Source organism: Diuraphis noxia, unplaced genomic scaffold, assembly GCF_037042655.1.
Source record: "Diuraphis noxia isolate RWA-SAM2 unplaced genomic scaffold, SU_Dnox_SAM2 contig0001, whole genome shotgun sequence".
NCBI lineage: Eukaryota > Metazoa > Arthropoda > Insecta > Hemiptera > Aphididae > Diuraphis > Diuraphis noxia.
The window spans coordinates 41,482,207-41,510,147 of NW_028301711.1; the positions used below are offsets into that span (position 1 = coordinate 41,482,207).

The 27,941-nt window shown below is 29.1% G+C and overlaps 1 protein-coding gene across 1 annotated transcript; it reads left to right on the forward strand.

Annotated features, from left to right (window-relative positions):
- Nucleotides 1–244: 244 nt before the first annotated feature.
- mthl5 (G-protein coupled receptor Mth-like 5) lies at nucleotides 245–27,474 on the forward strand. The gene is made up of 6 exons (XM_015507945.2): nucleotides 245–738; nucleotides 21,249–21,471; nucleotides 22,227–22,527; nucleotides 24,231–24,503; nucleotides 24,988–25,123; nucleotides 26,882–27,474. Exons 1-6 carry the CDS (start codon nucleotides 416–418, stop codon nucleotides 27,174–27,176), a joined length of 1,551 nt encoding a protein of 516 aa, XP_015363431.1. The 5' UTR covers nucleotides 245–415; the 3' UTR covers nucleotides 27,177–27,474.
- The last annotated feature ends 467 nt before the right edge of the window (nucleotides 27,475–27,941 follow it).

Below are 27,941 nucleotides of genomic sequence, written 5' to 3' on the forward strand. Positions count from 1 at the left end.
GCGCGTGCGTGCGAGCATCACGTCCGGCTCGAACACCGGCACCTCCACCACCGCCACCGGTATCCCCCCCCCCGTCAACACCGCCACTCTACGGCGTCGTCCGGTCCCCTCCACTAGGAAACCACTACCGTTGCCGCCACCGCCACTCCGCACCGCTTGTCGGCTGACAATGAAAAAAACGTAACTAAACCCACCTGAAAACTACGAAATAATAAAACCAGACCCGTCGTGACCAGGCGCCGCGCGCGCGCGCACTCGAATCACAACCGCCGTACAAGGCGACACGATCACACGTGTTCGCGTCTCGTTCCGTTGCCGCCGTCGTTTCCTCTGCAGCAGACCACCAACGCGTTTCGTCATCGTCCACCGAACCGAAGGCGGCCGCTCGCCATGTCGTGAACATGCGGCGGACGCGATGCGCATCAGCAGCCGGTCGTTGAACGGCGTCCGCGGCCGCGTTCTGCTTCGGCTGGTGTTTGCGCTGCTCCTGCAGCTCCACGCTTGCGCTGCCGGCTTGCAGCAGAACGCCGCGCCGACGACCACAGCCACTGAGGATGTGGCCGCGGCCACAGCGGTGGTGCACAAGTGTTGCGGCCGCGACGAGATCGTCGTCGTCAACCGGTGCCGGAGCGCCAACGAAACCGGCTCTACGCCCTGGACTCCCGAGTTCAGCGCCAGTCACGAAGACGAACCCGTCGCCGGACAAAACACTCTTCCGGCGTCCTCCGTGCCTTACAAGTGAGTTATCTACATAAAATAAACATTTGCTTAGGTAGTGATCATAATATATAGGTCAGTGGCGCATCTTAAGATTATTATTGTTGTTCAATAAAAAATAGTTATGTATATTGTGATGATATTTATATTTAAGTAACGTTCGCAAACCACATCATCACGAGATCTTGTCCCGTGGTATTACCTATATCTACATAAATCGTATTTGAATTTAACGGCAACGGACCTTTTGAATTGTTGTGATGTATAATGTGTACTTAACTATCAATTTTAATTCAAAAAAGTAACATTTAACTAATTGTTCAAAATTAATAGTCAAGAATTCATTGTTTTTATTTTATAATTTTTGCATTTTTAATATTTTTATAGTGCAATTATTTATTACGCAAATTTTCGCGTGTTTTCAATGCAATTAAATCCGGTCTCTTTTAATTATATGACATGTCTGTGGACGATGAAGCGTCATTTGTCCGTTTGTATTTTTCCCTCGCAAAAACCGTTACTAAATCGATAACAGAATTCCCGCTCGAACCTCGACCCCTTAGCGCCCAATTGAGATCCCTCGTCAATTATCTATGTGCAGTGCACGCGACGTACCTATTCGATACTAATATTTGAAAAGAATTTCCTGCTCGATTTCCCTACTGCACCAAAACTACTGCTAGTTACCCATAATTCGGCGTAATATGGTATTACAGGTATAATAACAATAATGGTCATTATAATGCATACCTATCATACTTTGGATATTGGATACCAGCTGATGGGGTCGAAATTTAATGTCACGAATATTCAAATCGATCATAGGTACTGCAAACCCATGTAATAAAATATTATTATGTATATCATATATCTATAGTCGTAGTACTTCACTACTGTTCTGTACGAGAGCGCTCTCGACGGAACGTGTCGAATAGAATGAGAATTTAACGGTACTACACATATGTGTATGTGTGTGTGTGTGTGTGTGTGTGTGTGTGTGTGTGTGTGTGTGTATGTAGATACTCTAGGAGAGCATCCGCTGTTCCGGGTGGTAGTATGATAAAATATAATAATAATAATATGACGTGGCGTAAGTATAATATCTACGTATTTATATTATACTCGATGTGACGACGCATTTTGGAAATATCGTGCTCTTATTGTTTATATTTTATTTAATATTATTATTTTATGAACGATAATATCATCATCGTATGTATATGCGCAATGATGCAATCGAGTCGAAGGACACGTCGCTGCGTACATAATAGTAATTAATATTATTTTGTCGATTTGTTGTATATATTATAAGAAATAATAATAATAACAATAATATTAATATAATAACCGGCACATGCACATAAAGAAAGCCGTCACGACAGCGCTGACAGTGAAATAGTGACGGTAGAGGGTGGTCGAGGTTAAAAGAGAGACAGACAACATACACGACCATTGTCACATAATACATTAGGTGTTGTATAATATTATAGGCCATAATAAACGTATCTATGTTTGTTGAATACATATGCAGTACAAAATGGTATAGCGAGTTGAAAGCCAAAATAGTGAAGATTCAAAACAGTTAAATTTTATGAAGTGCATAAATAATATTATTATGTTTTCAGTCATAACCTTTTAGATAACTATTAACACTTCTTTGGTTTCATATTGTAGGTACTAATGCATTCCTATAAATTTATATTTTCATTACTCCGATTTTATATTTCAGTACTCATGACGTGTTCAGTATTAATGTAATAGTGTGTTTTCTGTTTTTGTTTGAAAATGTGTTCTTTTGTGACTAGAAATAATTTTTATTTTCTTCTATTATCTATCTAACTATCTTACACTTAAGTATACGAAGACGATAATAGAATAATAAATTATAATATCTTCACCCCTTATTGACATATTATAAGTTATCTGTTTATTTTATTTGTTGAAGTCATGTATTTAATACATTATTATTATAGTATTTATCGCTATTTTGAATGATATGTGTTTTATTTTTCGGTTAACTTACGGCTTATGCAATATGTATATATCAACTTATTTTTAATGTTTGCTATATTGGTTCCTACCTATGTCACTGTCAAAAATGCGGTTTACGTTCGAATTATTCACTACACAATAATAATACTATGTAGTAATATGATAATATAATGTACCTACGTCATTCGGGAGTCATCGGAAACAACTAACTAGTATATGGCATACCAATACCATAAATTACATACCCACATGTGTTTGTTTTTCATCTGAAATCCAGTGAGTCTACACCGACGACGACCCGACTTCACGTTACAAATCCACACACCTTCACGAGCATTTAGTATACAAATACAATAATATATATTTTTATTTCATTTTGTTACCGATAACCTGAACTCTTACTTTTTTAAAAACATTTTTCACCTAGACTTTAATTTGGTGGTTGTGAGGGAGAGCAGAGGAACTTAACTATTAGCTGGCAGCTTTTCTAAGCGGTCACTTTAACATATTGTCCCAAAAGTACGCGCTACCGTTTGGATTAACACCCTATTAAGGGTACCTAACCTATACATTAAGCCCGCTTAAGTAAATAGTTGCTCAATGAAGATATTAGTGCCGGGCTATATAAACAAACATTAAATATTTATTGAATCAATAATTAAGGACCCTAGCTTAATATGATTTAGTGGTTCATAATAATTATTGTAGTGATCCATTAAATTAATTAAATTTTTATGCCACTCACGGCATAGGTATATATTGGAAACAAAATTTCAAACTTTCAATTATTTTTAAATTGTAATTTAGGCTTTTGTAGGTACATTAATCTTAGTAGCTTTGTAATCATCATAGATCTATGGTCATATTTTCATGTTTTTCCTGTGAGATATTATATTATGTTCAATGGCTCAATGCTTGATGATACCTGATACTTTGTGAAACCGTTATCATACTTCAAGAAAACAAAACAACTATACAACACAAACATAAAAAATGTAACATTTAAAAATTAGATAAATCGTAAACATCATTGTTCTTATTCTTTTTATTGTGTTCAACAAAAGTATTTGTAATAAGTAGGTACCAAGGTTTCAAGTTATAATTATTTTCAAACAATTTTATATATTATACACATTTTTTTATATAATTTATATAATTGAATTGAATAATTTAAAATTTTTAAACTTTTTTATAACGTTATTATTTAAGAGAATTATACGAATTTACAGTAATAAATAATAAATGACAACTTTGAACAGAAAATCGTGTATGGAATCGTTTTCCAAGATAGTAAAACGTAGGAATCGTGCTTTACCGTGTAATATACATAATATATATAATAATGCCGAATTTTCATTACATTTAGAAGGTTGTTATATTTTAAAATGTCCCTCTGTGTAAGTTATATGATTTAAACTATTTTTAAACATATAACCAATATAAATTATACTGTCAGATTTGATATTATTGATCATAATTCATAATTGACATAGACTACAATTATTGTCGTTAGAAGTAATATGTGTACAATACACATATCAAATATATAATAATATGAATAAATATATTAATGTAATATTATATGTGATTACTCACTTATTTGGAATTTTTTGTCTCCAAAGATTGTAATATTAAGTGTTTGTGGAACATATATTACATTGCTTTTTAGATTATCGAATTGCCTTTTAACTGTTTTCTTTATGTCTCTTTGGCTGTATACAAACTTAATTCATATTTATTTTCGTATTTTGTTTTTGGATAACTCTGGCAATAGCAGGTATGTTATATGTATTTTTTTTAGTAATTTAGTAAGGACTGAATAATTTATTGTAAGACTATTAAAACTTAAATATTTAAATCTTTAATTAATTAAATTATAATATGCACAGGGCCTGTTCACCAATTTATGGGCTAGTGAAATTTAAAATTATGTGCTGGAACGTGAATAGAGTATACATATCTACGTACATTACTTTATTATAAAGATGTACTTCACGGCACGCTCAAAATTGTTTCCCCTCAACCTAAGTTTTTTCCACTTTCAGCTACGTCAATAACGGTCGTTAGCATGAATCGCAGACAATATTGTATAGCAAATTGTGCACTGTTACAGTCATAATTTATACATATTATATAACTTGTGCGGGGATTGAACCGTGATGTGCGCTTCTTCTGATTTTCTATATCGCCTCGAAAATCCGTAAACTTAACTTTTGGATTTGCCAAATAAATTATTATAATATTATAGTTGTCGTTAGTATGTTATGAATTTACGATTATGTTAATAATATATAATAATGGTGAAATAGTTCCGATTCAATCCGATGTGCCTACCGGACCACTGAAGTCGATCAATATTGATTATTGGATGAGATGTCCTCGACCGCACTGGTGGTGGTGGCATTGACGAAAACATTTCAATATAAATAATATAGTATGTATTATATAATAAATTAATAACAACACGATTAAATACACATGTGAATTTAACATTTTTACCAGAAAGCACATTTAATAGGGGAATTAATTCAAGTATTGTTACTTAGGGTGAATAATATGTTTTTAGCAGCCCTCTCATGACGCTTGTACAGTGGCCGAATTAATTTTACGGACATTGATTTAAATTTAAAACAAATCGAAAATAAGATAAATTTCGCTCGTAATGACATCGATTTTGAGCTGATTTGATAGGTACTCAAACCATCGCACAGTAAACCGTTTCATCACATTTTTCCGAAACGTGGAATCAATTATTTTAATAATACGTTATTTGAGTAAGATAGATTTATAATATTAGATTCAAAAAAAATCTAAGTAATGTTAAATGGTAAAGAGATCTGTATATTTTATAACTTTTATACATAGGTACCTAATTATATTTTTACTCATTTCTCACATGTTGAAGCTTTCGTTTTTTTTCTCGAAAAACCACCCTGCAGTATGACTGTCGTACAATAATAATAATTGGCGAGGCGACTGTGCGAGTTTCGAATGCAATGACGATTTTATCCCGCCAATAATCGCATTGGTCGTGCTGTACGTTTTTTCTTCGTCTTATTTATTTTATGTATAATATTATTATACACACGTTTGTGAATGCGTTTACGGGCATTACGAACCGGCATTCCGGAAACCGGTTTTCAAAAACGTTTGCCGATACGTATTGTTTTGCTGTTTTTTCGTTTGCGCTACATCTCGTGAATATAATTCTGCGTACAGAGGTACGACAGATTGCTATTTTGCAATCCAGTCATTTAACCATACGCATTGCCCGCAGCACCACATCCGTGTAGGTAATGATTAGTGTCTTGCAGACCTCTATGTCCTCGAAAAGCCTAAAATAATATGATGCATTGATGCAAATCGAAGTATCCCGCCTTATTAAAAGGACGCTACACCCGCACATGTCGTCTCTATTTTACAAACTTACAACATCGTCAACATCTCAAATTTTACGTCTATAGGTACACTAATAAATTATATTCTGATCGATTTATAAAATTAGAGTGAATTGACCACTGGTAAAATGGTTAAGTAAGATTATCAACTATGACATTTAGGAAGCTCTTATTGATATTTTTATTAAGAAGCAAGTTTTATGACCACTTTTAAATTGTAGGTATATTTTTAAAATTATCATAATTTACATGAAAATAATAATATCAATAAAATCCTCAGAGATGCTATAGAATATAGATCATCTTACCTTTAATTTTATTATTAGTCAATTCACTCTTGTTTTAAAAATAACTTAGTGAAATAGATTGTTTTTAACGTAAAATTTACCATGTTGTACGTTTGTAAGACGAGACAACACTAATACCACAATACTCTGATGAATAAGCAAATATTTACCATTTTTTTTTTTTTTTATCATATTGTACAGTTTTGTTTTATAAAGGGAAAAATATTTACTTTTTTATAGACTTGGGATACTCATTAGGTACTCCAAATACGTCTTATAAATTTCCACAAAGATGAAAAACTTGTTCATATGTTTAACTTTCATTAAGCACATATTAATATACTATATTTAAACAAAAATATTGGTACAAAGCCAGACTTACATACTTTCTAGTGTTATGGATTTATGATGTAGAATTATTGTAGATTGTAGACAACATTGTGCGATAGATAGAAAAAAGCTTTATGACTTTTATTTATATCCTTTATTTGAAAAGGAAGTAATAATAATAATAACAATTATAAGAGAACAGATGGGATACAAGATATAGATATATTGTGCGGCCAGCTGCAATTGTTTCTGTTCACTCGTTACGACGCAAGACAGCAGTGTTTATACTTTTATTGTTAGTGCTTGCTTATGGTTGTTTGATGACGACGATGGTAATATAATCATAATTTCCTTTCCGAGCACGAAGCTTCTATTGAAACTATATTGCGCACTCTCTTTTAATTATTTTAACTTATAAAAACCATTGTGTAAAACGACTATTTAATTTAAATTTTTTTTAAATTCAATTGATCGCTGATATATGCAAATAATTTGGTGTAAAATCGTTTTTAGAAAAAATAAATTTTAAAGTTTATTATTTGTTTGCTTGTAAACCAAAATTGTTATACTTTATTATCGCCAAACAAAATATATATTAATATTGTTTTGAGTTCTTGATAAATAAATCAATTTTGTAGAGCAATTATGTTCAAACTATAAAGTATAATTTAATATAGAACATTTTATGAACTTTAATATAATATATCGTTTTGTAAGAAGTAGCGTATATTACACTAATACACTTAATTGAGACTCGACAGTTATTGCATTTGCATATTTATTTTGTGTAATTAATCTTTTTTATGTGCAAAAATGAACTTATTTATAAGTTTTGGTGAAATTTCCATTCAAAATTGTTTACGTCAATATTTCTGCGTATAATAATATTTATTATATATGAATTTGTAATATTGTGATAGTGAACTATGAAAAAAAATCCACAAATATTGAACACTAACCTCCATTTTTATAGTTAATGTTAAAAACGCGCTTGTGTATGTTTATATTATTATTGCTACTATTTGCACACATTTTTAAATTTGGTAAATAATAGTTTTCTGTTTAGCTTTAACGTAATGTTTTAAATTGTGGCTGTCCTCAACGTTTCGGATTCATTTAAGAATTTTTCGTCAAAATACCAAAAAAAAATAAGGATTTTTATTCTATTTTGGAAATTTTCTCAGCAATAGTATAAAAAGTTTTTTATTGCAATAATTTCACTTTTCAGTCTTCATAATTATTATCTTTCCATACTAAATCGTTATCATTGTTATCAAAAATATAATATTGGCATATTGGAGGGTGGGTATTATATTTGTCACGAATGAGCTTTGACGTGGGAAGTGGGAGGGGGAGGATTTCCGCGTATACAGTGCACACTCTTGCGGTCTTCGACAGTGTCTTGTGGCACTGACCTTAGCACTGACGAATCGCTCAATACAACATACAACTCGTCTTATTATATAGCGTACATTATTATAGTGTAAGTGTGCCTATGTGGTGTAACGAGTTATGCCAATCGTCCCATACAAGGACAGGCTCTGCAGCCATCGCCCTCTTGGACATTTTTTTACCAAGCCTATATCATATATGTATAATATTATCATACCTATTTATATTATTATATAGGTACTATATAGTGGCGCTGAACTTAAAGTACAATAATTATTTTACTCGTATTCCTTCGCAAAAAAAACAAAAAAAAACAAGTCGTTCGTCATCGTAAAAGGATGTTATGTCTGTATATCGTTATTATAGCATATACGGTTGAATGACTTCGGTATCTTATTATTATTATTATATAATATTATATAAAGTAAATCCTTATATATTTTACAAGTTAATATTTATATTATATTTTATTACCTAAATGCTAGATCATAGGTTCTTGAACTTTTTTCACGTACCTTCCACTCGTACATATTATTGTATACGGATAAGTAAAATGAGGGGTATAATCATAGATAATATATACATGGATAGGACATCCCTATACCTATTATACACGGTATGCTGTGAGCGAAGAGTCTACTCGTTACCATATTGGTTATATGCGGTTACAGATACTGGTTTATGATAAATAACATTTTTATCGATCTGATTTGTGCCAATTTTTGAATCAATACAATTATTAATTTCATTTTAATTCATTATTTATTTAAAATACTTATAGAGACCAGTTAACAAATTTAGTGATATACAAATATTTGGACATCAGAATGTTTCACGAAATAAAAAAAATGAACGAACAATCAAAATTTAGATCAAAGTTCACCAAATTAATATAATATTATTATGATCAAAATTATAATTATATAAAATATTGTAATAAATTTATAATAATGTATAAAAAAAAATAATTTATTTGAACATTTAACAATATTTAAAAATTAGTGTACCTATGCTTATTATTTACACAAAACATAAAATAATATTAAATTCATTACAAATATTAGTAAAAAAATTAATTTATTTGTTCTCTGTATTACCAACACCACACGACCTTTTGCATAGTAAAGCTTAAGAACCGTTTATATTATATAGCTATACTATATAAATATAATATTTATATCGATATTCAACGATAACAGTGAAATAAAGTCGTAATTATTGTATTATATTCAATAAGTATTGCAGATAAATAATAATAATCTTACATGACATTTTTATCAATTGTCTTAATGACTTCTGTTGAGGAATTTTCCTCATTTTTGTAGGTATATATCAAGAAGCGTATTGCGTATGTGTCCTGGATGAGAGATATGATTAGTGGCCGTGGAAGTTTTGGATAGCTATTTGTTCCATTATACTACCGTTTGAATCGAATTAGTTAACATCCATATTTATATAATTTTAAGTCTTTAAGCTTAGGTATATTGTTGTATTATTGAGGATTTATTGGAATTTACAGTTTAATATGTCACTAGTTAAAGTCAGGTGGAGACTGTGGGGAGTTTTTGGGGTGGTTTATTGTTTATAGTGAAAAGGATACGGGAATGATACAATATAAGGCCGGAACATTTTCGACACTGATGTGTAACCCGATTGGTATTTTAATAATGAAAATGTCTGGGGTGCTTTTCGGTAAATGTTATACTATATGTTAGCCAGTATGTAGAATTTGTGTTTGCCATTGTTATTTGCTTCTACAATCCTTATAAAGTGAAAGCTTTTTTCAATATAAAAGTTCTAACTTAATTTTTTAACTTTAAAACGTTATTGGATTGTATAGATGTTGTTGTACCATAAAAAAAAACATTGAATTTAATATATTCACATTATTTTTAGTCTATAAACGAAATTTAGTTAGCCAAATTTTATTTACTCACTTTTAATACCTTTATTATTTGTATTTTTGAATACTTATGCTTTTTAACATATTATTGTTTATTTAATATTTTCTTCAAATAATATTATAATATTTTTATTTAAACATATTTTTCTTGTTATTAATAATTTATTGATTTTTAAATAAACGGGGTTTTTTATGGATGTTACTTTCAGTAATAATTTAACTTTTATTTTAATATTGTTATCTTGGTAAATTGCACTTGACATTCTTATTAATAAACTTCAACACAGAATAATCATTGAATTATTAAATTATAAAAAAAAGAATTACAACAAATATATTAATTTTGACAGCACGTTTTTGAAAATAATAATCTTGCATATTTTTTCATTTTAAAATTATTGTTTATTCTTGTATAGTTTCTATCTTGTGATTTATAAAGCTGCATATTTTTCTAAATTTAAATACATAGCAGATTATTAATAAGTGCCATATTTAAATGTGTGGCAATAAATTTAAAAAATAAAATAAATAATAACGAATATAATTATAACATTGAACACGTTATATCAGTTAGATCTATCTATTTTGTTTAAAGCAAATTCTTTCAAAAATTATAATACTGTAAGCTAGGGTGTCTACCTTATTTGATTAGAGTTAAATATTGAGTTTAGTGTACATTTTACTATCAAGTATTTTTTTTTTACGACCCTTACAAAATTGTACACCGAAATTGAATCACATTATAATATTTTTACTGCCAATTTAATTATTTTCAAATAGGTTTATTGAAAAAAAGAAAAATACTATTTTTATGATCTTAATCTAAAATATTCATATTGTAATAATATTAAAATAAGTACTATTTTTAGTAAAATGCTTACGGCATTAATAAATTAATAAAATTAATAAATAGACTATAGTTTAAATTAAATTGACAATCTATCTTCGTATTTGTTGTGTAAAAATTTAATTATTTAAGTCATAAAATAATAAAATTATTCAATATCATATCTAACAAACTCAATTATTATATAAAATCCTTTGTATACAGTTTGTTGACAGGCAGGTCCCCAATCCAATACCCAAATATTGCTGATTCTTTTTTTGGAAATAATTTTAATATTGTACCTATACCCCTAATAAAACTTTATATTTTTTTTTACAAATAAACTACATTTTAAGACCTAAGGCAATTGAGACCTTTAGTGGCTTGGGGTGGCTTTTATACTATATGTCTTATTGGTCTGAGTACTTTTTTCAAGTTCGTTGACACTGCACGCAAGAGGTCAGATTCGTATATCGTAAATAGTACTTACCCCTTTTATTTTATTTCCATTTCGATGAATTGTATTTTTTTTTATCCTGCGGGGTGAATACGAGCAAGAATATAGTAATATGATAGGCATATCTATGGATTTTATAAAGCTTGTTTTCAAATTCCGTCAATATCGGTTTAAAAACTCATCTGACTCGATGATTTTTAAAACATACGCTCACAATATGCATATACATTTTTATTTAATTTTTAAATTATTTATACACAATTTGTTTTTTATGAAACAAAATTTAGTTTATTACCTATATTCATAATAATCTAACATAAAACATCCTATAATACCATTTATGGTTATATAGTTTTAATAATTTCCTATTTCATTACCCGCAGTTTTGTTATTATTATTTAACTATAAGTACCTATCACTAATTTACATTTTTACCTTTAGTCAGTTCAGATTTTAAACGTGAATTTGTAATATCATAATTAGATGGTATAAAATGTATTGTTAATACATCTGTAAACCATTCAATTATCTTTACTCCTTGCAGTCGGCTTTTGATTTTTATAATGTTATACTTAACTTATAATCTGTAATATAATATATTTATTATTTATCTAATAACTTGTTAAACCTAACACTTTGTTTAAACAAATTATACGATAAGTATAACATACAAATTGTACAATATTATCACATTGTAATTTTTATTGGGTACGGCAGTTTTATTATATGAGTAGGTACTTTGAACACATATCCGTTTTTAAGAACACAAAAAAATAAATAGCATGGTGTATTGTCCAAGACAATATTATTCGCTGTGGTAGAGATAAAATTCACCGTGAGTAAAACAAGATTGTTTTTGACGAAAGGAATTCGAGTTGATAAGCATTTTATATTATTATTTTATGAACAGAAATTATGATTCATAATATTGTATTATTATAAACTCTGGGATAAGTTCTGAAGTTTACAAATTAAGAATTAATCAACAATAAATAATAACAATAGTTGTTGGTGAAAGATGTCTGAAAAGCAGTTCATTTGTTATTGCGTTATTTGCCAATCGTAAATCGACCAGCTGATTCAATTATTATGGATTTAACAGATTGAAGTGATTGAACCAAAAGCAATCACCCGTTGGTCGTGTTTAATTTAGAGATTACTTTGGAAACTCATATCTTAAAGGCCATATACTAAATGACAAATTACATATATAACACTATATGACGTTTAGAAGCTGTACAACTCCAATCTATAATGAATGTTTTATGACTGTAAGCGTTTGTCAAACGTATTATGACCATAGGGTGATTTCTAAGGATTTTCCGCTCAAACACTCAATACATAACGCGCATCACTTATGGAAATTCATTTTTAAAATAAAATAAAATCGGTTTGGTCAACCATAGATCTATAGCCCATACTTATAAAATCTGGTGAATGGTGAATATTTAATACGTAATAATTCTGATTTATTAACTTTCATATTTTATTCTTCGTTAGGTCGAAAATATAAAATACATTTGCTTATACTCACGTCTATAAGTACTATAAATGAAAGCGTATTAAATTTGTTGGGCCAGCACTCTGGAGTGATATTTTTTGGCATCCATCACTCATCATCAGCTTCTAAAGACTAAGACTTGTTGTTGTAGCCAATCATGTCTATCCGATGCCATCCTCTTCAGATTTTGGCATCCACTATACGTCATGACAAAAAATATCGTTCTAATCGGTTTTTTCGTTCTCGAATTTAAAATTCTATAAATAATATGCCCTAAAATATAGTAAGTGAGCATATTTAGATTTTAGATTTCTAAAATCTAGGTGAATCTCTTGGTGCAAATCACAAATTACCTTGCTAAACATTTGTTTGTCAAATATTTTTCATTTACATTTGTATAAAACTATTTTATCAAAGCAATTAAGAATTTAATAATTTCAGTTTTGTAGTTAAAAAAAAAATCTAACTTATGAGATTATCTCAATAATCTGAAATGTGTTCTTATATACATGATTCTATTTCGATAAGACTTGGAAAGGATTACTAACAGGACCGGTTTTATCTAATAGGCATAATTTGGTTATTATGAAAAGCTATTTTGCGATATTTTATGAAATTAATTCACTTTTTTCGAAAATAAATATGTAAAATAATATATTATCATATTTACGACTTACTTATATAATATACAAGAAGTTTGTTTATTACTATTTTAAATAATAACAATAAAACATATATTTCAAAATTAATATTCTGCAGCAGAATATTTTTTGAAGTAAGTATTAGATATTTTGATACATGATAATTGAATTTTAGACTAGTTGTTAATTAGGTAGTTATAAGTTTAGATGATCATAGTAGTGCAGATTAATATTTTTAAGTGTATCCTTTTGCGACTCAACACAGTTCATCTAAACCAAAGGGTTCCCGCTGACCGCAGGCTGCATGCTGCCCTATAAACTATTTCTGCGGTTCTTCAAATATACAAACAATTTTAATTTTATTAATATCTTAAATTATAATAAATAAAATAAAGTCGTACTATTATATTTTTATGAATATAAGCTATGATTTAATTCCACATTGTTCTCTATTTCCTCACAAAATATAATCTTTTGTACTCAAGAATTAATTAATATTTTTCTACATTTTTAAATTTTCTCTATTAATGAATTTAATTTAATAATTCATTAATAAAGACAACTTTGCAATGTGGAACTCGTAATGCGATTGTTGCTATCCATAAATATAAAATTGTAATATATTATGTTACAATTTTATTTATAATAACGTTTATTTTAATTTTGTATGCTTAATTAAAAGCTAATAAAAATATGACCCACGTAAGTAAAAAAATTGTCTATCTTCACATTATAAGAAAATAATATTTTTAAAACAGACTAAAACTTTTGAAATAATGAGTTTAAACATTTAAGTTGATCACTTTATAATTATATATAGGTGTTTTAAATCAAAAAGCTTTCGTTTTTTAGCAAATAGTATTAGTTTACCTATTATTTATTATCGAGTTAGTATTTCATAGAAACACTTTTTGAAAGTGGAAGATAACATTTTTAGGATTTTATTAACACTGTTATAATATTTGCATATTATAATATATTATCAATATTATTGTTACTTTTCATTGGCATTTAATTTTTTCAAATATAATGTTCTAAATATACCATATACGATTTATAATTTAGTGCTATATAATTTAAACTATAAAATACTTATTTAATATAATAATAACATTAAACATCTGTGGAGTCTGATTTACACGAACAAAAAACATCGAAATAAAATATAAACAAGAACAATAATTTACGAAGCAGTCTGTGTTATGATTTCGTTCATGTACTTATATTGCACCTTACATAAAAAAAAAAAATGATCCTTTTTAGTTTCAAAAATTTATAGTAGGTTACTAATTGTATTAAAACTAAATGTATAGGATATTCTTTCGGAAAAACCATTCCATCGTAACAAAGAAAATGGTTCGATAATTTCTATTGCTTCTAAACTTTTCATACTTTCAACGGCCAAGCTTAAAATTCTAAATATTAAAGTATGATATTGTTTTCAAAATTTTAACCGATCGACATTTAAAATAAAATGTTTACCCATAAATCTATTCCAGTTCTCCAACAAGTACGTGTACGCCAATATAATTCGAACCGACTTGACTTTATTCCCTTTATATTGGATTCCGTTGTAGAGCATTTTCCACAATAGGTATACAGTGAGTTCAATAGACTGTGTCGTTTGCTGTTCAACTGATTATCGTTTAGGTTTAACTTTAATAGGATTATTATTTTTACCTTCAAATACCCACAGTGTTAATCAGGTCTGGCTTTAAATACGATCGATGTGTGCGACGGCTCAAGGACGCCAAAATCAGGGGGGCTGGTTGTCTATTTATATGTTTAAAAAGAGGGTAAAGGGCGCCGAAATAATACTTGCACTGGACACTAAAAAAGCTAGGCCCCTGTTGTTGATTTTACATACAGATTATGTTGAGAATTAATTAATTAAAGTCGAATTATCATTTATATAAAATAAAATGAACACAACGACTGAGACAAAATATATACTGTTCAACAATAAATAACGAATATGATATTATAGAAAATCAATTTTGTTTCGATAAAAACCGTCATGGCACGTATATAATACAATTCATTAAAGCTTTCTTTCTTGCAGCAAATTGTACCTTTGACACGGATAAATATATTATATTTTTACGATATTTCGTTAAAATACATAAATATTATTTTATAGTGTAGTATTACCATCACGGGCTGCAGATTTCAATTTCAATTTTTTATTCTCATTAGAATAAAGTTTTTCTCAACATGATGGTAATAATCCAATTTTAATCTTATAAGAATATTATTTGATCTTCCACTTGAGCTCATAATTAATACCCTTTGAAAAAGTATAAATTAAAGTAAAGTAAATTACTATAAATTAGAAAACTACCAACCAAAATTAAAACGCTTTTCCTTTCTTCTCTACGTTAACTATAAAACTAGTTAGCGGTTTACATATTTAATATTTATAAATATACTGACAAGAGCTAAGTTATTTAGAATTTCAACTTTCAATTAAATTAGTTAAGTTCATAAGTTGATTAGAAAATAAACTAACTAGTTAATGCCCACCTTTGGGTAAAATACCGTTGACAATCATAAACAAATTAAATGAAAATTGTGAATAATCATTTATATTTGAATAATTAATACTTTTATTATTTTCTATATCTACTATAAAGTAGGTATAGGAAGGTTATAATATTGAACTTTTCATAAAATCTACTGAAATGGTATAAAAAATTCGTTCTTAATATTCTATCTGTTTTCGGATTTAAGCACCACGTCATTGTTCGCATACAAAAAAAGTATTTATAAATATTTTAAAAGGAGCATACTTTGTTGAATGTCTAACAATGCTACAGGTATCATATTATAAGTATACTAAAATATGTGTTATAACTTGTTGTATAATACCACATCATGGAATTGGAATTATTTACTCTAAAACAATGTTTATTCCATGTTAATTAAATTATTTTGTTGAATATTGTGATTCACAATAAACAATAAAATAAATCTGAAATTAAATTGCTTTCCTGATTTTTTTCGCAAAACGAGCATAAAAACGAACTGATTTTTATTACAAAGTTTAGCAATATATATAATAATTTACAATGCGTTCAACCATACATGTAGACAGTGCCTTATACATAGTTCAGGAGAGGTGGTGTTATGTAAACATACATATACACACGTGAACTCTTTTGTTGCCCTGGGTGAGAAACCCCATAAGTTTGGTGGTAAATTGTATCAAAGTTTACTCAGACGCAATTAACCGACCGACATCAGTGTTCGTGACTTTGGGAAAGATAATATAACGGACGGAGAGTAAAATAATAATAATATGTTATAGTGCATACAGGGGTAAACAAGTCCTTTACATGCATTTTATGGCGTAGAAACAAAAAATATATTTAGAAAACAATATATGCTGTAATGACTCTTTATTATAGTCGACCGGATTTTAACAGTTGTTACTAATATACTTTATTGTATTAAGCTATTATACCTATCGAATATTATGATACGACTTGAAAACAAAATAATAATTAAGTATTATAATATGTATAAAAGTATATATAACTATTATAACTTATATAGTATTATATCATACAGCCATTGCAAAGGTTCCCAAACCTTTTTTTGATAAAAAAATTTCAACATTTTATTGTTCTAGTTTTGAACCTAATTACCTATACAAAATAATAATATTATTAGTAAAATAATAAATTTCGAAAGATTTACGTCTAAAATTCCTAGGACCATCGATGTGTTAGTTAAAACAGTCATCAATAAAATTATTTAATTATTCCATAGTATACTAAATTCTCTCCATTATGTTTTTAATTTATTCCTGGAAATATAAAATTTAATTTTGTACACGTCGTGGTGTACAAAGAAACATTGCTAAACAACTATACATGTAATAGCTTATTTATACCTAAATATTTATTGATGAAATCCATACGAATATTAAAAAATAATTTTGTATTATATGCTACTTGCTACTCATATCCATCATATACTGAATAATATTATAATTATACATCATATAACTTTGACGCGATAAATAAAGGATTGAATTTTATCGAACTTCGCATTTTATTAACTTTTATATATAAATAATGTGTAAATAATATTTGTGAAAAAAAATCGATTCACTTTTTCTTACAACATATCCTTTTGACCTTTTGTATTACCTAGCTTTTGAAAGTTAATTAAACAATACGTGTCGAGTTTTATAGTATTCTTAATTTTGTTATTCTTAGTAGTAAATCACCGGAAAATTAATATAGCCACCGTATAACCAAATATAGGTGTAATGATTAAAGAATTGGCCTGCGATTGGCAGGCATCATTAATCCAAAAATTAGAAAAGACTACAGTTGTGTATTTTGTGCGTATAAGTGCGATAATAGCACTTCAAAACTTCGATCTTGATTAAGAATAATGACGATTGCGCACGGTCGTAAAAAATTAGTGTTTGGTATATTACTTTTTTAAAAACAAATATGGTCGCATTATTTAAAGTATATAGGAAAATCATTTTAAAATAATATTAAAATATTATCATTGAATATAAACCGGTATAGACTATAGGCAGTTATATGATTAGATATATATTGCGTTATTTAATTCAACTTCATTCTAAGTTTTAATTTAAGGCATTTATAAATTATCGTCTTATAGTCACATCGTACTACAGTAATTTTATATTTCAAGTAGGTACGTACACCACACAAATTTGACTTGTAAATAATAAAATAAAAAATAAACATATTTTATTTTGGTATATTTTCATTAAAGATTTCATGGGAAGTAAACTGTTTTCACATGCCTTGGTCGCGATGCAGCATTATATATTGACAACAACAAAATACAACTTTCTTTTCGTTCAGTAGACTGAAAACTGATGCTTATTCCTTAACTTCACACTTCATTATAGTGTGTACTTGCAGTGTCCAAGGGACAGGGTGAAATGGGCTCGCATCTGAAGACGTCCCCCCTTATCGATCATTAAAACTCATATTTTGTTATTATAACAATGCAATAAATATTGTTGATTTGGTTTGCAGTAGTCATGCAACCGTTCAATTTATTATAAGAGGTACCTTCTGCGAATTGTCAATAAATTCGAATCATTGACGTCCTCCTATATAATATGACATTATGTATTATATAATATCTATATTCTATACCTATCATAAATTGTTCAAAGTACAATATTGTCATAGTGTGAATACCTATGTATTCTTGAAACGAGACGACGACGACGACTCGCAAAAACAAATTGCACGACGATGATGAGTATTTTGCCCGAGGTTTCCGCTCAGCATCGAATCTCCGGTTAGATCAGTGGGTGGGACCTGCAGCTGATTATATTATAATATTATATACCTATATATATATTGTACGTATACAGAAACCAATGAGACGAGGGTGCTCAATCATATCGTCGTCACTGGAAAGGTGTAGATCGATATGGACTGAACTCCACGCTTAAACCATTATATATAATATACCCACAGTCCTGAAATATATATGGGTTACTTATTCGTGCCGTATCGCGGTTGTTGGGGATGTGTAGCGATATACTGCAACTACCTCTTTGAAATTTCAATACTATATAATATATATACATATATATATATATATATATATATGGACAATAATGAATAATGAGAATGCGAAAACCCTCGCACGCTTCAGCACAGACTATAAAATTTTGCAGGTGGCGTCGAGGGAATAGTGCTATAATTACCAGGAGAGGGTAACCGGACTAGTATATTATAGTTGTTCAGTCACTGTAAAAAAAAGAAATGTCATGATTCATACAAAAACTGGGAAAGTCACTCTAGTACTCTACTGTATATTAGGCGTCGAGAACACCTCGGAAAGTGGGTGCTGCTCTTCTGTACGTTAAGTTGTTGAGTGGGCCACCATAATGGATGTGTAAAATTTGAATTCAATGATTTAAAATCATTGTATACCAAACTACCAAAGTAAATTCTAAGCAAAGAGAGCGTTAAGCCTATGTCACCAAGCATATTTTATAAGATTATTGCTATTTCAGTAATTAATTTTAGTAGGTATTAGTAATTTAAAAATATAATCGTGTCTCTAATCATGCTTTAAAACTTTCAATTACCTATACCCACGAATAATATTTTTATATAACGATAAAATAATTAAAATCATTATATCTGTTTAAATACCTGACTTAGTTCAAATTTGAACATAAACTATCTATTAAAATAACTGCGTATATGATTTTTTGATTACAGTGTGAAATACTTATGAAAAACTTTGTTTTAAATTTCCTATCCTTAACTATAAAAATTAAATATTTTTTTGTTGAACTACAATATAATTTGCAAATTTGCAATAAGTAGGTACATCGATTTTCCCATGAACCCGGCTACATAAAAACTCAGATATACCTATAAAATACGGTGCTATATTATTACTTGATAATTGGTATGATATATTTTTAAAATATTACGATATTATTATCTATTTTTACTTATCATCATTTTTAGACAAATTTAACGAGATAAATATATTATTATTTTATGAAGTCTTAAGTTAATTTTTACTTTTTATACAACTTTTACAATAGTTTTTTTTCTAATTTGAAGTACAAAAAAAAATATAGAATAATTATAGAATACATAATTTACTGAACTTCCTAATTTTAGAAATATAGTGGTAACTCCACATCTTTAATTTTAAATTTAATTTCTAGTTTAATATTGCGTATGGTACGCATAATATATAAAATTAAGATTTAAGTGGTTTGCAATATAAATTTGAATTCTAGCATCAAAAGTACTAGGTGCAAAATAAATACACCGTTTTAAAATATTATCTTCTTCTTCTTCTGGCCTATTAATACGGACCATTGAGGTCCTTTGCCGCTTCCACAATCTTTCTCCACTGATCCCTATCTGTTGCCATGTCGATGCTGAAGGTGTTGTTTATTTTTGACAGGTCTCTCTTTACCGAATCAAACCATCTTTAGCGTGGTCTCCCCAGGGGTCTCTTTCCAGTTGGGTTCCCCACCATAACCTTCCGTATGAGGTATCCTTCTGCCGCCACACGTGGCCAGCCCATTCTATTCTCTTACTATGAACGAATTGGTATATACTTGGATTGTTAAAAAGACTTTGTATCTCGTCGTTCTTTCTGCTTTCGAATATCCCTGAATTCACATTATACACTGGCCCATATATTTACCTCAAAATGTTCCTTTCGAAGATTGAGAGTTTTTCTTCATCTCCTTTTGTACTTGCCCATGTTTCACATGCATATGTTGCTATGGGGCCTAAATATGTGATATATAACCTCTCTTTCGTTCGGCGCGACAGAAGCTTTGATAAGAACATCTCTTTCATAGCGTAATAGCTTCTATTCGCTGCGCACATTCTAAGCTTCATTTCGTGGTGAATATTATTTTTCTCGTTAATATTTACACTCAGATATTTAAATTCTTCCACTTGCTCGAACGAGAATCCATTTACCTTGATATTATTCTTTAGGGTCACCTGCCTTGACATAACCATATATTTTGTTTTGGCTTCATTAACTAATAAACCCATATTATGACTAGCTACAAAATATTAATTTTAAAATATAAAAATGTTAGATATTATTTAAAGTTTTTGTTTATTTACAGAAAAAATATCTTAATATTAGTGATTATAGTGATCGATTAGTCATCATTAGCCATCGACTTAACATTTCCTTCGTATATGGTAGAATCATTAATGGTTTTACATTTCAAGATTAAAGATTAAACGTACCTTTAAATATTATGATGAATAATTATTTTTCTTTTATTCGAATTTAGATTAGCCACCGGATTCCCAAACTGTAAGACTCGTCAACAATGGTTGGTGTACCATTACCGCGGATCCGGCGATCGTCTGGTGTTGTATCCAAACGGAAAACTCAGACACTACGTCCTCAAACATCAGCACGGCAGCAGCGAAGATCAGCAACAGAATCATGACTTCATTGTGGATCATGAACGTTCCTTCGACTACGAACAAGGATTTTATTGTTTGGACAAAGTAAGCACAAACTATTTTATTACAATATTCAGTGGCTTATTTTGGGTGACTTCTCGGGGGATGTCCAACATTTAATGAATATAAATATAACATATTATACTAATATAAAAATAGTAAAATATAAAATAAATGATAATACCAATATTTAGACCTTTTTTTAAAAGTCGGGGGGAGGGGTGTTCTGACATAGAAAACATACAAACTAACTTATAATACATATTAGTATATATTTAATTTATAGATAATACTTTATCAAAGATTAAATTACGGCGCTAAGTACGTGTACCTTGGTTTTAGTGTTCCTTGACTTACGAAAAAATAATCTAATAAATAATCTATGTCGGTGTACTTCACTTTGTGAGCTAATTCAACTACATGTGGGTGATCGGATATAAGTTATATATCATATAACACTTAGTAGTTTTAAATGTAGTTTAAACTACTCTTCGAAATTGTTTGATATATTTATGAACTACCTCTGAAATTGTATAATATTATTATTATATAGAATATAATATTATTAAATAGAGAGAAAAGAAATATGATAGAGGTTTCTTCAAAACATCCTTCACATTTGTTAAAATTGTATTGCGTTTAACTCTACGTAAAAATAATATATATTTATTAATTAAAACCAATATAAAAAACGGTTATAAATAAAACTGTTGATAGTTTTTTTTTTAAGTAGGGTATTATATTTTTATACTACTTAATGTTTTCACTACTTTAATTTTTATCATTTATGTTTCTCGTAGGTTATTGACATCGACCGTCCGGACATGAACGCACAAGTGGCTGTCATCTGTACGCCACAGATACCATCGCCCTGGACGGACGCCGATTTTGTCATGAGAAGAATTGTGAACCCGGCTTGCCACGCCATCGCGATAGCTTGTTTGCTGCTCGTTGCCGTCGTCCACTTCGTTTTGCCACAGCTCAGAGACTTGATCGGAAATATGGTGACCACTCTAGCTGGTTGTATGATCGTAGCCCGAATCGCCAACATTGTCCGTATATTCGTCGAGTACAACGGTCCCGTCAGCTATTTGACAGCCGGTATGTGTATTGTGTTTATGTGCATATCTAGTTATTTCATAAAAAAAGGATTTTTGGTTCCGAATATTTTTTAAACTATAAAACTGGAATTAAAAAAAGTTCTGATTTTTATTTTAAATTTAGGCTTAAGTAGTTTAAATAGTAATATGTATTATATATAGCAAAATAAAATATATAAATATAAAATATTGTCGTTTAGATTTTAAAATGTTTAGAAAAATAAATCGCTCTAAACAAAATGAATAGGTATTAGTTGTAGTTAGTAATAAGTTTTCGCAATGAATAGAAAAAAATTCAATCCCACAGTACTATATTTTGAACATAATATTATACTATTAAGCTCAACACTCAAATTCAACACTCATTTGCAAACTGCCATTGAATGTAAACGTTATTAATAAGCTAATATAATACTAAAATGCTAGGTACCCAAAATCAAAATATGAATACATACATTTTTTATAATTTATATAATTGCAATACAAATACCTATAAATATTAATATTCAAATAATAATTTCTCGCCATATCTACCTTACACAAATTATTTATAGAAAATATTCAAGTATAATTACTTTCATTCAAATTATTATTTTCAATATTAAGATTTTATCAAGCCATACGATTTTATAATGAAAGCAATAGTGTCTGGAACCACCTACCTACCATCTTTCTCTCTTCAAATTACTACCTTGAATGGCTTGAATTCAATGTTTAAAAATTATTAATTCAAACATATCGATAAAATCTTTTCGTTATAAATTATGTGATAATACAAACATTTCTTTGCAGAATTTATTGCCTTTAAAATAATAAGAAACTAAAAATAACTCAATTATATTATAAATAGGTCGTTTAAGTAATATTACTTAGATTTTTACTATAAGTTTTAGTAAGTGGCCTTTAAAACGATTCGTACCGATAATAGGTAGGTAGTAATAAAAATAAAAAAACATAAATAGATTTTGTACCATAAAAATACGACGGAGACTAACAATAAATTATTGATGAATATCATAATATTCTAAATTCAAACGGTGAAATTCGCTTTACATCCGTGAGCCGTTGGGACTTACAACTCCATCACATCGCAACTAGCCACCCGTAATGAGATTTGTTGGCAAACGATGTTTAAACTCAATTCTTTTCCGGGTACCACGTGTAATCGAGTTTCAGAATAAATAAATTAGAAACGGATGTAATTTGAAATATAAGGGTATTATGTATAGATACTATACAGTTCTGTTGCAGGATTACATGCATATTATATTATAAATTAATTGACGTGCACATCGACAATATAAATACCATTACCCAAGATAAACAATGCGTAAAAGTAAAACTGTTGAAATGCGAAGTATATGAGTAGGTACACAGATTTAAATTAATAGTTAGTTATTATCTTCTCATAATCTCATTGGCCATAATATAAACTGCAATGCCATTGGGAAATATATTATTACGTATCAAGTTTCCGATTTATGGTGAGTGCTGCCTTTTGCCCGTATATACCTATGCCGTGTATGAGTTTACGCGTAATATCTGGTCACAACTTATGAAGATTGAAACTCTCTATCGTTTATTGTTATAATACCTTAACGCTTTTGTAGTTTCTTACATAGATCGAAAAGTTGTACGCGTGATGATATACTTATTATGTTGTTATGTTCATATTATCATTATTGTTTTCCCCTTATATTATAGACGCGTTTCTCTACACGTCCACGCTCGGCTCGTTCTTTTGGCTGAACGCAATGGGATACTACATTTGGCGTACGTTCAAATCACGTAACGTGTTCCTACGCATTACCGACGGACGCAAATATTGTTATTACTCGCTGTACGTGTGGGGTTGCACGTTAACCATGGGCGGCATGTCGCTTTTCGCACATCTAATATTGGACTCACGCGACAGCAACTCTAATAGAAGCTATTCGTCGCATCCGTCTACGACCACATCGATAGAAGGAGCCATAGGTAAGTCGAATCTCCAATATATATATATATATATATATACATAATAATTTATATACTTGCCTTCAGTTTGTATATAGCCTGTAAGTGTCTTTACGTAAGCCTTCCTAACCATTATGATGAATGGTTTGATAAAATTAAAATTTCAAACATCCTGTCATTATTGATCGTTTTGTTTGAATTCTGTTGCATTTGAATTAGTATTATTGTTTATTATTCCAATCACATATGTATTGATGAAATAAACCATAAATTAGTTTCATGACTCTATAGTTTATACGAATGAAATATATTTTAAAGTCATTATTTCATGTTAAGAGTTTTTTTTTTAAATTTAAAGAGCATTAATGATCCTACCATTACGATTCAATAAACAGCAAAATACTATATTCAAGGTGTCTTAGAAAACGTGTAAAAAATCATAGCTACCTATACAAAAGTTGTTATGTCCGAAAAACTAAATTTGATTATTTTTGTGTATTTGCAGGGTGGCTCGGAATATCCGTCATATTCGTCCCGGTCATATGCACGATTCTAGTCAATTTGTTTTTTTATGTTTCCACCAAGACAGTGATTAAACGGATGTCGACATACGGTCAGATCCATCACAAAATGAAATATTGGTAAGAGCAGTATATTATTGTTATAATAATATTAATTAACGTTCTATGGGGATACGTTGATGTAGTTTGAGAGTAGGTAGCGACGGTAGCGTATATAATAATTTTATACACGTTAACATATTTTTTTAATACTAAAAATAATTATAATAATAATCATATAATTATTATAGGTACTGTTGTAATGATTTTAAAAGTTAGTAGTTCAGTAGTATAATTATATCTTCGAAAAGTGTAAACTTAACAAGTTAGTTTCAACTGCAGTCTTGACGAATCATCACTACAACCATTGTTACTTTTCGACAAATTATTTCTCAATGTAATGAAAACTTTTGGTATTTGAAAGTTGAAAGTTGATTTTAGTAAAACAGTCCTTTTAAACATACTTTCTGGAAAAAATTGTATTTTATTTGGATTTGAAATTAAAACTTGATAATCTAATAAGGAGCCTGAAATAAAAAAAAAATCTGTTAGATATAACAAACAAAAACAAGTATTAAGTCTTATTTTAATTTATTATTTTTTTAAATTAATATTTACTTGACAAATTTTACAAAAATTAATCGTCCACCAACTTTTTTTAATGAAGAATATTCAGAATATAAACTATAAATTATTACTTACAAATATTGAAATATGAGAACTTTGTACTTTAGACTGCCGTCATTATACGTGATTCTTAAAAAAATAATTGAAACCCTTTATTTTTAACAAATATCTTGGAATCATCCCTAACAAAAAAGTAAACTAGCTCCTATAGTCATAAAATACCTATAACTTTATTTCAACTATACCATTATACAAATCACGAATAAAGAATAGGTAATAGTAATATACCATGATTTTCTATTGTTTACAACGCATAAATTGTTATGTTTGTTGCATAAATTCGCTAGGAATATTTTCCTAAACAAGTATTTTATTTTCTAACAACCATATAAAAAAATCATTTTAAATGGTAGATATGTCAATTTTATACGAGGCATAACCTAATATAATAATAAGATTCACTGTAAAATGTATATAAAAAAATATATTTTATACGAAGGAAAGTCGTACTTATATTAAAAGTCTGTCAATATTAACAAATAATAAAAATACAAAATACAATTCAGTTTTGCGGAACTTATAAAATTAATATGTTGTACGATTGTAAGACACCAATATAAATATAAGTATATAACACACGCGGGTCGGAGTCTTGTCAAGAAATAATCATGTTTTATTTTTCAATTTGATATTTCTACCTGTAAAACCATCTAATCGAAAAAATTTTCTGATACATGTTTTAATGGCTTTTTAATCTTTTTACGTTAGCACTTTATGTGTCTCCTCGTCCTAACATTATGCTTCAAAAACGAATATTATTTGTATTTTTATTAGTTTTTTTTTTATTCCTCCATTACATATAATAAGATAGTATAATATATTTATGCATATAAACTATTAAATAAGTATTTATTTACGTGTACCTATCTATTACGTTTAAAATAAATTGGTATAGTAATAAATCTGTAGTACAACAATATAAATCAATGTAAGATGCTTCTCAGAAAATTATAACTATCAATACTCATAAGCTTAATTAAGAATCGTAAAAATTAATAAATACAAAACATTGAAAACCATTTGGGGGGGGGGAAGGTTTTAGTTTCTCAAGTCTACCCTCATTCAAGCCCGAGCTTGTTTTACTGTGGTTTTACAATGGTCCTTAATTATTAATTAGTACCTATATAATCATATTTTTTTTCTCGCCCGCAGTTTTGACATGTTTTCCAAACTGTTCGTGATTATGGTGATCGACCTGACGCTGTTTATCTTATCATGGACCCAACACGATTCGCTGTTCTACGTGCACGTCGTCTTCAATCCCATACAGGCGGCGCTAGTACTGTACGTGACCGTCATCAGACCGAAACGAGTTAAGTTTCTGCTGCGCAAGGCTTGTTGCTATGAACGGTGTATTTTGCCGTGTTGCCGACCAAAAGAAACGGACGTACAAGCTGGCACCGAATGGGGAGAGGAAATGATGGCGTTCAATACTGCTGACTATTAGCAATGTTTTTCTCGCAGTTTCATTATTTATCACGCGTAATACGATTTATAAAAGTATACGTACCTTCTGTGTAGGATAGGCTTATATTGTATAATTAATGTACTTAATAAAAACGATCAAATGTCGTCGTATGTCCTTAAATATAATAAAAATATTAATACTAAGAACTATAATAATTAGAATTTAAATTCTTATAATTAAAATTATATTTTTTTTTTATACATATATATATATATATATATACAATCGCCATTCTAATAAAAAATATAAAAAATATACTAATTATAATATTTATAAATATGTGTAAGTTTTTGAGTGTATCTACTGAATTATTATTTATTACAATCGTCCCTATTTTATCTACAGTGATTTTCAATCATCTCAATTCAAATAATAATATTATAAGAAGGTGTGTTCCACACCTTCTATTACTTATATTACAGTTACCTACTAAACGTTCAATACTTACCAGTCTTTACATGTATATAAAGTACTTGTATACGAATAAAAGATATATTCAATTTTTTTTGTTCCCAATATTAAAGTCCTGAATATTGAATAAGTATATTTTAAATTAAATATTCTGAATTTTAAATTCTAAACAGAGCGAGGAATGTATTGATTTCACCATGATGTGTGTTTTGTTTTGTCATCACGTTTTGGGGTGGTTTTCGAATTCAGTACCTTGTTAGATCAAAAAATGAATCTAGTTGGTACTTTAGGAGGGTCAAGAGTAAAAAATTCTCAATGTTTTACTAAATAGTC

Excerpts from the sequence above, each read along its gene's own strand:
- mthl5 (XM_015507945.2), top strand. The coding sequence starts at position 416 with ATGCGCATCAGCAGCCGGTCGTTGAACGGCGTCCGCGGCCGCGTTCTG. Across the intron at positions 21,472-22,226 it reads GATTTTATTGTTTGGACAAA|GTTATTGACATCGACCGTCC; the intron begins GTAAGCACAAAC and ends TGTTTCTCGTAG. Across the intron at positions 22,528-24,230 it reads CGTCAGCTATTTGACAGCCG|ACGCGTTTCTCTACACGTCC; the intron begins GTATGTGTATTG and ends CTTATATTATAG.